The 16,948-nt window shown below is 38.9% G+C and overlaps 1 protein-coding gene across 3 annotated transcripts in view; it reads left to right on the forward strand.

The window, feature by feature from the left end:
- ARMC2 (armadillo repeat containing 2) overlaps positions 1-7,395 on the forward strand; it is a 106,598-nt gene extending 99,203 nt beyond the window's left edge. For all 3 annotated transcript variants that reach the window (XM_047860155.1, XM_047860156.1, XM_047860157.1), the window contains one exon: positions 6,980-7,395. In XM_047860155.1, the coding sequence (XP_047716111.1) occupies positions 6,980-7,137 (158 nt within the window). In that variant the 3' untranslated portion in view covers positions 7,138-7,395. The remainder of the gene's footprint in view (positions 1-6,979) is intronic.
- The last annotated feature ends 9,553 nt before the right edge of the window (positions 7,396-16,948 follow it).

Raw genomic sequence — 16,948 nt, forward strand, 5'->3', positions numbered from 1 at the left:
ACTGCCTAAATACCAGATGTGAGCATAAATTATTGGTGTTGTTTAAAAATGTATAACGTTGGAATTGATAAAATATGGCTAAAAGTTACTCTCAAGTCATGGTTTTAATGGAGCTATACATTTTAATTAGCAACTATATTATGTGGAGGAGGGTCTGTGAAATTATTTGACATTGCAGTGGGGTTCAGACCATTGAAAGGGAAGAAATCACTGATACAAATCAAAGGAAAGGATAGTTTCTTATGTTAAAAAAAAAAGTTTTTTGGGGCGCCTGGGTGGCGCAGTCGGTTAAGCGTCCGACTTCAGCCAGGTCACGATCTCGCGGTCCGTGGGTTCGAGCCCCGCGTCGGGCTCTGGGCTGATGGCTCGGAGCCTGGAGCCTGTTTCCGATTCTGTGTCTCCCTCTCCCTCTGCCCCTCCCCCGTTCATGCTCTGTCTCTCTCTGTCCCAAAAATAAATAAATGTTGAAAAAAAAAATTAAAAAAAAAAAAAAAAAAAAAAGTTTTTTTAGGAGAATTTTTTTCATTCTGGGTTAGGTCTAAAAACAATGATTTAAATAAGTGAATGTTTTCAATAATCCTTTTTCTCAAAATGGAGACCATGTCTGTACCATTGCCCAGCCACCGTGTTGCATCTGCAAGGCCATGTGGAAGCTCTCAGTGTGGCTCAGAAGCTGTGGATTCCAATGCTGGTGTTTTCTTGTGGTGTGATTTGACCAGAGAATTTCAGAACCTGTCTTTTCATCTCTGAGATGGGGACATGATAACCCTAGCCCTGCTCTGGGGAGTAGTGAGGATCAAATAAGCATCTGAGTGCATAATGGAAAGACCACAGGGCCCATAGCACACCGTTCTGAGTTTAAGCCCTTGCTTTTGTCACATATAAACTTTTAATGTTGGGCTTAACCTCTCTGAATTTATATTTTTTCATCTCTAAGCTAGGGACCATTGATGGCCACTTTGTGGAGTTGTTAGAATATAAAGGAGGAGACATTGTACAGAGAGCCTGATAGAGTACCTGACACACAAGGAGTCCTCAAAACAGGGCTGTGAAAGTGCTTTGTAAATGCTAAGTGTTGTAACAATGTTATTAAACAGGAACTCAGAACCAGAAGTTACTTGAAAGAATCAGGATTGCTAGATGGATGTGAAATTTGCTCTTTTCAGGTAAATATAATTTTGTGGGTGTAGGAGTAAGAAAAAAAAATGAACATGATTTTAAATCACTGAGGTTCACAGTCTGCTCTGGTAACACTGAGCTTTCTCAGGTTGCCAGGAGCAGAAGTCTGTGCTCAACTTGCCTTAATTCAGTTCTCAAGTGGGGCAGAACATTGGAATTGGGTGTGGAATTTAAAAAACACACACTCTTGTCCTGGCCCCATCCCCAGGCATGCTGATTGAGGAACTCCAGGGTGAGGCCAATTGTCTGTGTTTTTTTTCAACGTTCCACAGGTGAGTTTGCTATGCAGCCAGGCTTGAGAACCCCTACCTGCTCAGTGAAGGAGTTTCAGGGAAGGGTGCACAGGGAAGAAGGAGGCCAGGAAATAAGCACATTGCCCAAAGCCTGCTGGAGGGGCACTCAGGACCTAGAAGGTCATTCCGGATGAAACCAGAGTCCCTGAGTGACCCCTTCAGTGGCAGGCCATCATCTGCTCCACCCTGCTTGAGACTCTGCTCGGTCTTCGCTGTGATGCAAAAAGTCCCTAGAGGCTCCTGCTTGGTCACGCTTCAACTCTCTCGAGGCTTCTTAGTGCTGCCCTCAGCATGTGTCTTCTCTGTTGTTGGCACGTCTTTCTATGTGTCTCCTGTTTGGGGAAGAGGTGTGGTTGCTTTCCTGAATCACTCACTTGGGATGTAGGGCTTTCAGGGCTAAGGCAGCAGCTGTCTGTACCACAGCCTACCTGTGGCTTCCTTCCCTGGCACATAGGTCCAGAGCGGTCAACCATAAATAACAAAATGGTGGGGACATGTTACATATGGGCCCCTTTGAATTTTTTTTTAATTAAAAAAAAATTTGTTCTGAAGTTTATTCATTTTTGAGAGAGACAGAGTGCAAGTGGGGGAGGGGCAGAGAGACAGGGAGACACAGACTTCGAAGCTGGCTCCAGGCTCCCAGCTGTCAGCACAGAGCCCGATGTGGGGCTCTAACTCACTAACCGTGAGATCATGACCTGAGCCGAAATCAGGTGCTTAAGTGACCGAGTAACCCAGGTGCCTCACATAAGGGCCCCTTTTTTTTTTTTAATTTTTTTTCAACGTTTTTATTTATTTTTGGGACAGAGAGAGACAGAGCATGAACGGGGGAGGGGCAGAGAGAGAGGGAGACACAGAATCGGAAAGAGGCTCCAGGCTCTGAGCCATCAGCCCAGAGCCTGACACGGGGCTGGAACTCACGGACCGCGAGATCGTGACCTGGCTGAAGTCGGACGCTTAACCGACTGCGCCCCAAGCATAAGGGCCCCTTTAAACCCCGTGTGGGCACGGGCAGCTTCTCAGCAGAATGCAGTACCCGGCAGGCACTTCATTCTAGTAGCCCCTCCCTCAGGCTTCCCTTAGAACCAGGGCAGGCTTCTCCTTGTGCTTCCCCAACCTCTGAGCCTTTGCATGTGCCTATCCCAGCCAGGTGCTGCCCGTCCCTGCAGACCCTTCTCACACAGCTTTTCAAGCCCACAGTGTAGTCATAGGAAATCTGTACTTCTTAAATAGCAATCGTGAACTGTGTAACTTCTCCTGTGTTATTGTTTTGTAACTTTTATCTTGTTTCCCCACTCCAACTGAACCACTTTAGGGAAATGATATTGCCTCATATGAAGTAGGTCCTTGATAGATGCCTGTAGATTGGCTTGCTTGCTTGCTTGCTTGCTTGCTTTCTTTCTTTCTTTCTCTCAAGTTTTTTTATTTTGTGAGTGAGAGAGAAGGAGAGAGCATGAGCAGGGGAGGGGCAGAGAGAGCAGGAGAGAGAGAATTCCGAGCAGGCTCTGTTCTGTCAGTACAGAGCCGGAGGCGGGGCTCGGTCCCAGGAGCCATAAGATCATGACTTGAGCCAAGATCAAGAGTCAGATGTTTAACAGACTGAGCCACCCAGGTGCTCTGATTGACTAACTTTGTAAATCCTCACCCAAACCCATGGAAGGGAACTGTGGTGTGGAGAGCAAAAATAAACACATTTGATCAGGGAGCCACAGTGTGTGAGGGATTTCTCACGTGGTCACTAGGCCCTCCTTACAAATTCTAAGGACTGAGCTCTTTCCTGGTGTTTGCCTGTGCGGTGCCAGCCTCAGACCCTTACCTCTGACAGGGCTGTAGTATGTCGGACCAGCCAGGACGCAGCAATTAGTATGGATAGGTGAGTGAGAGTGTACTGGAATTCCAGTTGTTTCACACAGATAGCTAAAAAGCTGGCCATTTTGAAAACAGAATGAGCTGTTAAATCACAAAGCCCACACTGAAGTGTGCACTGCTTTTAGAAGTAACAACAAGGCAATTGATACAGTAATAGAAGTTAGCCAACTTTTTTTTTTTTTATGGGTGACCGAGGAAAGACAAAAAAAGGAGAAAGTAAGGGTCCTTAACATGGTTGGGACATTGGGACGTTGATGTTCTTTTTGGAAAGTGGCTTAAAAAGAAAATTGTCTGAAACGTCTTGATGTATTGCAGTCACTTCTTATAAACTCATCAGTAGTGTGTTTATCTTGATGTTTATCTTAAGTGATGTATACAAGTCTGGCACACTGTTCTACCGTGAGCTTCTCTCAGGAGAGCTGGTAACTGGTGATCAGTGTGTGCAGTTTACTAACACAAAGAACACAGGTTATTTTATGTTCATCGTAACATATGTTCAACTTAGCACCTAGGTTGTGAGACAAGGGGTAGAGTGAGGCCTGGTGTTCAAGTTAAAGGATCACATTAAAGGGGCTCCTGGCTGGCTCAGTCAGTGGAGCATCCGACTCTTGATCTCAGGGTTGTGAGTTCAAGCCCCATGTTTTAAGTAGAGATTACCTAAAAATGTTTTTCTAAAAAAATTAGAAGAAAATAAAGGATGACATTAACACGTCCACACTGAAGAGCATGGACTGTGAGGACTGGGCCTTATAACAGGAAAATAACAGAAAACTGGGAGATAGTGAAGTAAGAGAAGCTTTAATTGATGCTGCAGGATACTTAAACTACAACAGAAATCGTGATATAATGATCACTGAGGAATTTATTGTTTTGGGTTCTTTACTCCTTTCTATACCTTTCTAAAACTTTCCTTTAAATTCTAGTATTAGAAGTATGCTGTTCACACAGAAAGCTTAAGAATGATTGGTTATCAAAATCAGTGCTTTCCATCCTGTGTCCAACATCTTTAAAAAAATGAGGTGGTAGCAAAGAAAGAAAATAGCAGAATATATTACATGCAGTAAGACTAAGTATTCTATTGTGAAATGGTTGTTAATTGTAAATAAATATGTAAGTCATAATGTACAGTCCTGATGTATGTTTCTTTTAGGTCAGTCAAGAGTTTGAAAATCATAGATATAAATTGTTCTTAAATTTGCCTCTGCTATTGTTTCTTAAAAAAAATTTTTTTTAGGGGCGCCTGGGTGGCGCAGTCGGTTAAGCGGCCGACTTCAGCCAGGTCACGATCTCGCGGTCCGGGAGTTCGAGCCCCGCGTCGGGCCCTGGGCTGATGGCTCAGAGCCTGGAGCCTGTTTCCGATTCTGTGTCTCCCTCTCTCTCTGCCCCTCCCCTGTTCATGCTCTGTCTCTCTCTGTCCCAAAAATAAATAAACGTTGAAAAAAAAAAAAAAAAAAAATTAAAAAAAAAAAAAAAAAAATTTTTTTTAATGTTTATTTTTGATGGAGAGAGAGAGCATGAGTGGGGGAGGGGCAGAGAGAGAGGGAGACACAGAATCCAAAGCAGCGTCCAGGCTCTGAGCTGTCAGCACAGAGCCCAATGAAGGGTTTGAACTCGAGAACAGCAAGATCATGACCTGAGCCAAAGTCAGACGCTCAACCGAATGAGCCATCCAGGCGCCCCCTCTGCTATTCTTTACTGCAAAGACTACACATTCCAAAATATAATATCTAGTGTAGTAGGGCACTTTCTTATGTATTTGCTGTATTTACTCTCAAACTTCAGACTGCTTTTTGCTTTTACTTGTAGCTGTTGGGCCACTTTTGTTTCCTTGTCTAAACCAATTTACAATTAATAGGGTTCGAGTGTGGATTAACTAATCATAGGCCAGACCTCAAGAAAGGTAACACAGTCTTGACATTAGATTGAAAAAAGCCCAAAAACACCCAAATAGAGATTTGCTAAATCCACTAAATCCAACTAAAACCTGTGCAGAGGAAGGAACTGCCAAGTGCCTGGGCAGCCGGCAGCCCTAAGCCTCTTTGGAAAGAAGGGCATTAAATAAGAGAATTCATCGTCTGACATGAGTTTGTGCTCAGAAAACCTGGAAAAGAGTGAGCAGGAAGAGGACCGAGAAATCTCTTAGGCTTCTCATGTCTGGAAGTAGCTCAACATTGGCTTTGAAGGCCCAGAAGGCCGTAGGCATTCTCCTCCCCTCGAGGCCCTGGTTAGCTTGTGGGTGGGGAGGTCCAGGTTTGCCTACAGGAGCTGGGAGTGCCTCAAAGGGAGTGCCTTGCTGAAGTGTTTGTGTCTGTCCAGAACTTATCTCTGAGCGGCACGGCTGTCCTCTTGGTTGGAGGAGAGGTGGGGGAGGTCCAAACTGGGATTGCAGGCTGCCTCATCTTACTCAGGGTACTGACACTAACACCAACAGTGCCAAGGTACAAAGGATATATGAAGATACACAGTGCAGACAATTTGATGTAAACAGTAATGAAGCATTTGATAATGGGATTTTAATTGGCCCTATTAAAAAGTTTGCAAGTTACGTAAGTAGCAATATTTGTGGTCATTTTAGGGCTTGGTGGTTACCACTTACCATGTCTGCCTCAGCCACAGACCTAGGAAGTGGAAGAGCCAGTCTTCTGACCAGCAGGCCAATCCATTTTCCTAAAATCCTTCACATACGGGGTGTGAGGCCCAATATAAACAAGCAAAATATTGGCACAGAACGCTTAGTGGCCATTTATCTTCCTATTTGGGTTGGATAGACTTTCAGTGTTTACAGAATTCAGGGTGCCCTTGGAATAAGAAGCAAAGTAAGGTTGTAATTTTTTTTTTTTTACTAGTGCTTTTCTACATTATACGTGGACTCACTTGGGATTCTAATACTACTTCACTACTTCAGATTCTCAAAGTCTCCCACTTTTCACTGTTATTGGTGAGAGCATAGGGGCCTTTACAAAGAAGTACACTGAGGCTGCTTTAAAGCCAGCAAAATTGATTTTCAAATCAATTGTCAAATTCAACTGTGTTACTTTCCGAAAAGATTTCCTGACTCGTTTTAGATCTGTCAACCACTGAAGTAATTCACTTTTCTAATGTGCAGATAAGGAATATCTATTAATATTTTGTTTCTCCTGAGAAACTGTGATCTGACTTTTGGATGTGGATATAAACACTTGGGGATTAGTTGAAATAAGAGCTCAACTTAATCCAGGATTTTTTTTTCTTTTGAGAAGATTATTGTCCTTTTTATAGTGAAGAACTACTTCTATACTTTTTTTTTTAATTTTTAAATTTATTTATTTATTTTGAAAGAGAGAGCGAGTGGGGGACGGCAAGAGGGAGAGCATGAATCTTCAGCAGGCTCCACAACCAGTGTGGAGCCCAACTCTGGGCTCGATCTCACAAACCGGAATGTCATGATCTGAGCCGAAATCAAGAGTTGGGCACTGGACCATGCAGGTGCCCAAGAATTACTCCTATAAAAAACAAATGTAACCCCCAAATCATATCTGTGTTATATTGAGATTAGAGATGACCCAGGATGAATTTAACTTATGCCATCAAAATTTAAACTTTAACCAGTAGGATTACATGCCAAAATAATTGCTGTAATTTTAATTTTTTGGGTGCAGATGAAGAACTAGCACTGGATGGCAGTTTTGATCAAGACCTAAAAAACTATCACAAACTCCAGTGGGAAACAGAATTCAAACCTGTGGCCCAGCAGCTCCTGAACCGAATTCAGAGTCATCATACCTTCCTGGAACCACTGCCTATTCCTTCTTTCTAACATGATGTAGATTAACAACAGAAGCAAGAAGTCAGGTCTCCTTCATTCTTACGGAGTGGTAACATGCATGAACATTTGTTTTTCAGTATGGACAAATAGTGAAAGTTTTTCAGATACTGATTTTAGTGAGTAGTTTAAGTATCTTAGAAGAAATAGGCATTTCTTCTCGTTAGGTAGGTATTATGGAAAAATGAATATAAATGTGCTCTCTGCTATGAGAAATGTAAGATGAAAATATATTCACAGTTTTTCAAAGTACATGACTTCTTCTTCTATTCTGTATTAAATACTTCGGTTCCAGTCTTAAAATCTGGATTTAACAACTTTGGAATTTAAGTGTTTGTCAGTTCAGTAAGTGAACTGTGCAATGAAGACTCCTAGATTTTGTAACTGGGCAGAACGGTGATCAACACTGTGAGGACCACATCACTACATAACCGTCTGTACTAATTCTTTATCCTCTAATAATAATTTTCTGGTCAGGTACCAGTATTTTTCTTGTTTTCATGTTAAGAGTGGGAGTAAGCAGAAAAATTTAGAGACACCTGCTTTGGGCAATCTACTCTATTAAATAAGTAAAATAGATGAAAAAGGGAGTATTTTACCTCTTTCTTTTCATTTGAAATAAAATGACTAGACCACACAGTCCTTCTAGTTGTAACTCTCTGTGATTAGGGAGGTGATAGAACATCCTCAAAAGGGTATAGGCTTAGGTAAATGGCAGATCTCAGCTTGAATCCTAGCTATCTCCTGTGTGGACCTTGGGCAAGCAACTTAATTTCTTTAACTTCAACTGTAAAATGGGAATAGTAAAATAGGAATGTTTTATTCTAGTGCAGTTTGGGAAAATAACAAAAACATTAAATGGGCAAGTTGCCTAGCATAGTGTCTGATGTGTAAGTAGGTGCTCAATAAATTATAGCATGGTGATGGTAATTTTTTAGTTTACTATTCTTTGCAGGGTAAGTCTGGCCTTTGAAAAAATGATAAAAACCAAAGAAATTGAGATTATTATTCTATATTAGCCAAATGAAGATTTGGAAATAAAAGCAGATGCACTACTCTGCTTGGAGAAAAGCTGTTATGAATGGCTCATCTCTCACCCTACAAAATACCAAGACTAATGGGAAGAGGGCATGTACTCCAGACTGGATGGGCTCTCAAAGACCATTAGAATATAATATCTAAATTTTCAGGAATAAATAGACTTTCCAAGGGCCCTTCTAGTCTGGGCCTAGTCTCTGACAAGGGCTCAGCAAAATCCCCCAGGGACACTTATTGTATACCTTATTGTATAGTCTGAGGGGCTGATCTCTCAAAACCATTTAAGGGTCTAAGTCTTTTTTTTTTTTTCTTTTTTTTTAATCCATAGCAGGCCATATATTCTACTTTCACTGAAAAAGATCAAACTATTTCTCCCCCCAAAACAGCCCCCTCAGTATTTATAACTAATATAATAACTCATGGTGGAATACCATTATTCCTATTCTCCATATAAACTCTCCACCCTCACACTCATGTGCAAGCTGGACCTTTTGGAACCACCTATCTGCCTTCCCCTTCGCTTTTTAAAAATATTTTTTTAGGGATCTCTACACTGTACATGACGCTCAAAATCACAGCCCTGAGATCAAGAGTCACATGCTCTACTGACTGAGCCAGGCACCCTTGTTTTTTTGTTTTTTTGTTTTAAGTGATTAAAAAAACACATAAAATTTACCATACTATTTTTAAGTGTGCAGTTTGGTAGTGTTAGGTATATTCACATTGCTCTGCAACAGAGCTCTAGAACTTTTTCGTCTTGCAAAACTAAAACTATATTCATTAAAAAAAAAATCCCCATTTCCTCTTCCCCCCAGCTCCTAGCAACCACCCTTCTACTTTCTGTTTCTATGAATTTGATTAGATACCTCACATAAGTGGAATCATATGATACTTGTCTTTTTGTACTGGCTTATTTAACTTAGCATAATGTCCTCAAAGTTGATTCTTGTTGAAGCATGTGACAGGATGTTCTTCCTTTTTAAAGCTGAATAATATTTCCTTGTATGTATATGCCACATTTTGTTTATCCAGTCATCCATCAGTGGATATTTGGGTTGCTTGTACCTCATAGCTATTGTGAATAATTCTGCTGTGAACATGGTGTGTAAATACTCTTTGAGATCCTCCTCCTTTCAACTCTTTTGGGTATATACCCAGAAGTGGAATTACTGGATCGTATAGTAGTTCTATTTTTAATTTTGGGGGAATATCTATGTTTTCCATTGAGGCTCCACCATTTTACATTACCACCAACAGTGCACAAAGGTTCAAATTTCTTCATATCTTTGCCAATGTTTGTGATTTATTTTTTATAGTAATCATCATAATGGGTGTAAAGTGATAATGTCATTGTGGTTTTTATTTGCATTTCTCTAATAGTCAGTGATGTTGAGTGTATTTTCATCTGTTTGTTGACTGTTTATATATCATTCCTGGATTAATGTCCATTCAAGTCCTTTGCCCATTTTTTAGTCGGTCTGTTTGGGTTTTTTGTTGTTGAGTTGAAGGAGTTCTTTATATATTCTGGCTATTAATCCCTTATCAAGTATATGATTTGCAAATATTTTCTCTCCTTCCATAGGTTGTCTTTTCACTGTTGAGTGTGCCTTTTGATGCACAGAAGTTTTTTGTTTGTTTTTATGTATGCCTGTCATGGGGCTCAAACTCATGACCCCAAAATTAAGAGTCACATGTTCTACTGACTGAACAAGCCAGGTGCCCCATTGATACACAGAAGTTTTTAAGTTTGATATAGTTCCATTGGTCTATTGTTTCTTTTGCCTTTGCTTTTGGTGTTATATCCAATAAATCATTGACAAACCCAATGTCCTGAAGCTTTTTCCCTATGTTTTCTCCTAGGAGTTTTATAGTTCTTATATGTAGGTATTTAATACATTTAATTAATTTTTGTGTATGGTATAAAATAAGGGTCCAACTTCATTCTCTTGCATGTGGATATCTAGTTTTCTGAGCACCATTTATTAAAGCGATTGTCTTTTCCTCATTGAACAGTCCTGGCACGCTTGTGCTTAATTTGACCATACACATGAGGGTTTATTTCTGGGCTCTCTGTTCTATTCCATTGCTCTGTATGTCTGTCTTTATGTCAGTACCACACTGCTTTGATTACTATAGCTTTGTAATGTATTTTTAAATCAGGACATGTGAGACCTCCAACTTTTTTTTTTTTAATGGAAGTATAGTTGACCTACAATATTATATTAGCTTCATGTGTACAACATAATGATTCAACAATTATTTACATTACAAAATGCTCACCAAAATAAATGTAGTTACCATCTGTCATCATACAAAGTTATTAATAACATCATTGACTATATTACCTCTGTTGTACTTTTCATCCCCATAAGTTCTTTATAATTGGAGGTTTGTACCTCTTAATCCCTTTTACCTACCTTGCCCATACTCCCATTCCTCATCTCTGGCAGTTGCCAGATTGTTCTCTGTATTTATTAGTCTGTTTCTGTTTTTTATTTGCTTGTTCACTTGTTTTTTAGATTCCACATATAAGTGAAATCATACAGTATTTGTCTTTCTATGTCTGATTTATTTCACTTAGCATAATACCCTTTAGGTCCATCCATGTTGCTGCAAATAGCAAGATTTCATTTTTTTTTACTGCCCACTAATATTCCATTGTGTATATATACCACATCTTCTTTATTCATCTATCAGTGGATGCTTAGGTTGCTTCCATAACTTGGCTACTGTAAACAATGCTACAATAAACATAGGGGTGCATATATCTTTTCAAATTAGTGTTTTCTTTTTCTTTGAGTAAATACCCAGTAGTGGAATTACTTGATTGTATGACATTTCTATTTTTAATTTTTTAAGGAACCTCCGTACAGCTTCACATAGTGACTGCACCAATTTACATTCCCAAAAGTGCATGAGGGTCCCCTTTTCTCCCCATCTTTGCCAACACTTGTTAGTTCTCGTCCTTTTGATAATAGCCTTTCTCTGTGGTATGAGGTGCTATCTCATTGTTTTGATTTGGATTTTCCTGATTAGTGGTGTTGAGCATCTTTTCATGTGTCTGTTGGCCATTTGTATGTCTTTGGAAAGATGTCTGTTCAGGTCCTCTGCCCATTATTGAATCAGATTCTTTGTGTTTTGGTTTTTTTTTTGTTTGTTTGGTGTTGAGTTGTAGGAGTTCTTTATATATTTTGGATATTAACCCCTTATTGGATATAGCATTTGCAAGTGTCTTCCCCAATCAGTATGTTGTTTTGTGTTCATGGTTTCCTTCACTGTGCAAAAGCTTTTTATTTTAATATAATCCAACAGTTTATTTTTGCTTTTGTTTCCCTTGCCTAAAGAGACCAATCCAGAAAAATATTACTAAGACTGACATCCATGAGTTTACTGCCTATATTTTCTTTTAGGAGTTTTATGGTTTCAGATTTTACATTTAGGTCTTTAATCCATTTTGAGTTTATTTTTGTGTATGGTGTAAGAAAGTGGTCCAGTTTTATTCTTTTGCATGTAGCTGTCCAGTTTTCACAATACCATTTATTGAAGAGACTGTCTTTTCCCCACTGTATATTCTTGCCTCCTTTGTCATGGGTTAATTGACCATATAAGTGTGGGTTTATTTCTGGGCTCTCTATTCTGTTCTGTTAGGGTCTAAGTGTCTGTTTTTGTGCCAGTTCCACATTGTTTTGATTACTTTGTAGTGTAGTTTGAATCTGAGGTTGTGATACCTCTAGCTTTGTTCTTCTCAAGATTGATTTGGCTATTTGGGATCTTTTGTGGTTCCACAGAAATTTTAAGATTTTTTTTCTTCTAGTTCTGTGAAAAATAATAGTTATTTTGATAGAAATTGCATTGAATCTGTAGATTGCTTTGGTAATGTGGACATTCTAATAATATCCTTCCAGTTCATAAGCATGCTATGTCTTTCTATTTATTTGTACTGTCTTCAGTTTTTTTCATTAACATCTTAGAGTTTTCAAGGTACATATCTTTCACCTAGGTATTTTCTTTTTTTTTTAATTTATTTTTTTTAATTTATTTTTTTTCAATATATGAAATTTATTGTCAAATTGGTTTCCATACAACACCCAGTACTCATCCCAAAAGGTGCCCTCCTCAATACCCATCACCCACCCTTCCCTCCCTCCCACCCCCCCATCAACCCTCAGTTTGTTCTCAGTTTTTAACAGTCTCTTATGCTTTGGCTCTCTCCCACTCTAACCTCTTTTTTTTTTTTTTTTCTTCCCCTCCCCCATGGGTTTCTGTTAAGTTTCTCAAGATCCACATAAGGGTGAAACCATATGGTATCTGTCTTTCTCTGTATGGCTTATTTCACTTAGCATCACACTCTCCAGTTCCATCCACGTTGCTACAAAAGGCCATATTTCATTCTTTCTCATTGCCACGTAGTATTCCATTGTGTATATAAACCACAATTTCTTTATCCATTCATCAGTTGATGGACATTTAGGCTCTTTCCACAATTTGGCTATTGTTGAGAGTGCTGCTATAAACATTGGGGTACAAGTGCCCCTATGCATCAGTACTCCTGTATCCCTTGGGTAAATTCCTAGCAGTGCTATTGCTGGGTCATAGGGTAGGTCTATTTTTAATTTTCTGAGGAACCTCCACACTGCTTTCCAGAGCGGCTGCACCAATTTGCATTCCCACCAACAGTGCAAGAGGGTTCCCGATTCTCCACATCCTCTCCAGCATCTCTAGTCTCCTGATTTGTTCATTTTGGCCACTCTGACTGGCGTGAGGTGATACCTGAGTGTGGTTTTGATTTGTATTTCCCTGATAAGGAGCGACGTTGAACATCTTTTCATGTGCCTGTTGGCCATCCGGATGTCTTCTTTAGAGAAGTGTCTATTCATGTTTTCTGCCCATTTCTTCACTGGGTTATTTGTTTTTCAGGTGTGGAGTTTGGTGAGCTCTTCATAGATTTTGGATACTAGCCCTTTGTCCAATATGTCATTTGCAAATATCTTTTCCCATTCCATTGGTTGCCTTTTAGTTTTGTTGGTTGTTTCCTTTGCTGTGCAGAAGCTTTTTATCTTCATAAGGTCCCAGTAATTCATTTTTGCTTTTAATTCCCTTGCCTTTGGGGATGTGTCGAGTAAGAGGTTGCTACGGCTGAGGTCAGAGAGGTCTTTTCCTGCTTTCTCCTCTAGGGTTTTGATGGTTTCTTGTCTCACATTCAGGTTCTTTATCCATTTTGAATTTATTTTTGTGAATGGTGTGAGAAAGTGGTCTAGTTTCAACCTTCTGCATGTTGCTGTCCAGTTCTCCCAGCACCATTTGTTAAAGAGACTGTCTTTTTTCCATGGGATGTTCTTTCCTGCTTTGTCAAAGATGAGTTGGCCATACGTTTGTGGGTCTAGTTCTGGGGTTTCTATTCTATTCCATTGGTCTATGTGTCTGTTTTTGTGCCAATACCATGCTGTCTTGATTATTTTATTCTTTTTGATGCAATTGTAAATAGGATTGTTTCTTAATTTCTCTTTCTGCTATTTTGTTATTAGTGTATAGCATTGCAACAGATTTCTGCATATTGATTTTGTATCTTGCAACTTTACCGAACTCATTTATTATACTAGGTTTTTGGTGAAGTCTTTAGGCTTTTCTATATATGGTATCATATCCTCTGAAAATAGTGATAGTTTTACTTTTTCCTTACCAATTTAGGTGCCTTTTATTTGTTTTCTGATTGCTGTGGCTAGAGACCTCCAGTACCCTACTGAATGAAAGTGATGAAAGTGAACATCTTTGTCTTGTTCCTAGTCTTGGAGGAAAAGGTTTCAATTTTTCACCATTGAGTATGTTAGCTGTGGGTTTGTCATATATGGCTTTTAATATCTTGAGGGATGTTCCCTCTACACCCTCTTTGTTGAGAATTTTTAATCATGAATAGGTGTTGAATTATGTCAAATGCTTTTTATGCAGCTATTGAGATGATTGTATATATATTTTTTTATTGTTCATTTTGTTAATATGGTGTGTCATGTTGACTGATTTGCAAATATTGAATACCCTTGCATCCCTGAAATAAATTCCACTTGATGGTGATAAGTGAGACTTTATAAATGTATTTTTGAATTCAGTTTGCCAAAATTTTGCTGAGGATATTTGCATTCATGTTCATCAGGGATATTGGTCTGTAATTTTATTTTTTTTGTAGTGTCTTTGTCTGGTTTGGGTATAAGGGTAATGCTGGCCTTATAGAATGAATTTGGAAGCATTCTTGTATTTTTTTTGGAATAGTTTAAGGTATTAGTTCATCTTTAAATGTTTGGTAGAATTCACCTGTGAAGCCATCTGGTCCTGGACTTTTTTGTTGTTGTTGGGAGTTGATTACTGACTCAATTTTGTTGCTAGTAATCAGTCTATTCAAATTTTCTGTTTCTTCCTGATTTAGTCTTGGAGTATTGTGTTTCCAGGATTTATCCATTTCCACTAGTTTGTCCAATTTGTTGGCATATAGTTTTGCATAGTAGCCTCTAATTATCCTTTGTCTATCTATGGTGTCAGTTCTCCTCTTTTATTTCTAATTTTATTCTTGAGTCCTCTCTTTTTTTCTTGATGAGTCTGGCTAAAGGTTTATCTTTTCAAAGAACCAGCGTTTAGTTTAATTGATTTATTTTTAAGTCTCTACTTATTTCCACTCTGATCTTTTTATTTTTTCTTCCTTCTATTAACTGTGGGATTTGTTCTTTTTCTGATTCCTTTAGGTGTGAGGTTATATTGCTTATTTGAAGTTTTTCTTGTTCCTTGAGGTAGACCTGAATTGCTATAAAACTTCCTTCTTAGAAATGCTTTTGCTGCATCCCAAAAGATTTTAAACCATCGTTTCCCATTTTCATTTGTTCCAGGTATTTTTTTATTTCCTTTTTCATTTCTTCATTGACTCATTGGATGTTTAGTAGCAGGTTTAGCCTCCACTTATTTGTGTTTCTTCTAGTTTTTTTTCCTTGTAATTGATTTCTAGTTTCATACTGTTATGTACAGAAAACATGCTTGATAGGTTTTTAATGTTAAATTTACTGAAACTTGTTTTGTGGCCTAACATGTGATCTATCCTGGAGAATGTTCCATGTGCACTTGAAAAGAAGTGTATTCTGCTTTGTTTGGATGGAATGTTCTGTATGTATCTGTTAAGTTCACCTGCTCTGTGTCATTCAAAGCCACTGTTTCCTTATTGACTTTTCTGTCTGGATGATCTATCTCTTGATGTAAGCAGGACATTAAAGTCTTCTACTGTTATTGTTTTGCTGTCAATTTCTTTGTCTGTTGTATTCGTTTTACATATTTATGTGCTCCTATGTAGGCGTGCATAGATATTTATAATTGTTACATCTTCTTGTTAGATTGATCCCTTCATCATTTTGTAATGCCCTTCTTTGTGTTTTGTTACAGTTTTTGTTTCTAAAGTCTATTTTGATATATAAGCATTGCTCCCCCTGCTTGTTTTCTACTTCAATTTCATGGAATATCTTTCTCTATCCCTTTATTTTCAGTTTCTATGTGTCCTTAGATGTGAAATGAGTCTCTTGTAGGCAACATATAAGTGGATTTTCGTTTTTTTTAATCCATTCAGTCCTTTGATTGGAGTATTTAGCTCATTTAATTATTGGTAAGTATGTACCTGTTGCTATGTTGTTAATTGTTTTCTGGTTTTTATAGTTCTCTGTTCCTTTTTTCTTCTCTTATACTTGTCTCTTGTAATTTGATGACTTTCTTTAGTGTTATGGTTGGATTCCTTTCTCTTTATTATTTGTGTATCTATTATAGGCTTTTAGTTTGTGGTTATCATGAGGTTCATATTTACCATCCTAGATATATAGCAGTCTATATTAAGTTGATGGTTGCTGAAGTTCAAACACATTTTATTTTTTATTTTATTTATTTTTAAACATTCATTTTTGAGAGAAGAGTGCAAGCAGGGGTGGGGCAGAGAGAGAGAGAGAGAGAGAGAGAGAGAGAATCTGAAGCAGGCTCTAGGCTCTGAACTATCAGCACAGAGCCTGATGTGGGGATCAAACCCACAAACCATGAGATCATGACCCGAGCTGAAGTTGGATGCCCAACCAACTGAGCCACCCAGGTGCCCCAGTTCAAACACATTTTAAAAGCACTACACTGGGGCGCCTGGGTGGCTCAGTCGGTTAAGCAGCCGACTTCAGCTCAGGTCATGATCTCGCGGTCCATGAGTTCGAGCCCTGCGTCAGGCTCTGTGCTGACAGCTCAGAGCCTGGAGCCTGTTTCAGATTCTGTCTCTCCCTCTCTCTGACCCTCCCCTGTTCATGCTCTGTCTCTCTCTCTCTCTCTCAAAAATAAATAAACGTTAAAAAAAATAATAAAAAATAAATAAATAAAAGCACTACATTTTTACCCCATGCACGTTTTACCCCATGTGTGTGTATGATATCATGTTTTACATATTTTTATTTCATGTATCCTTAACTAATTTTTATAGATATAATTGTACAACTTTTTATCTTTTCACCTATATGCTAGTTTTATAAGTGATTGATCTATATCTTTATATGTTTGCTTTTACTGGTGAATTTTTTTCTTCCATAATTTTCTAACTTCTAGGTATGACCTTTTCATTTCCATTTAAATGTGCCCTTCTGGGGTGCTTCAGTGGCTCAGTTTGTTGACCATCCGACTTCAGCTCAGGTCACGATCTCACGGTTCATGGGTTTGAGCCTTGCATGGGGCTCTGTGCTGACAGCTCAGAGCCTGGAGCCTACTTCAGAGTCTG

Source organism: Prionailurus viverrinus, chromosome B2 (genome assembly GCF_022837055.1).
Source record: "Prionailurus viverrinus isolate Anna chromosome B2, UM_Priviv_1.0, whole genome shotgun sequence".
In the NCBI taxonomy this organism is placed as follows: Eukaryota; Metazoa; Chordata; class Mammalia; order Carnivora; family Felidae; genus Prionailurus; species Prionailurus viverrinus.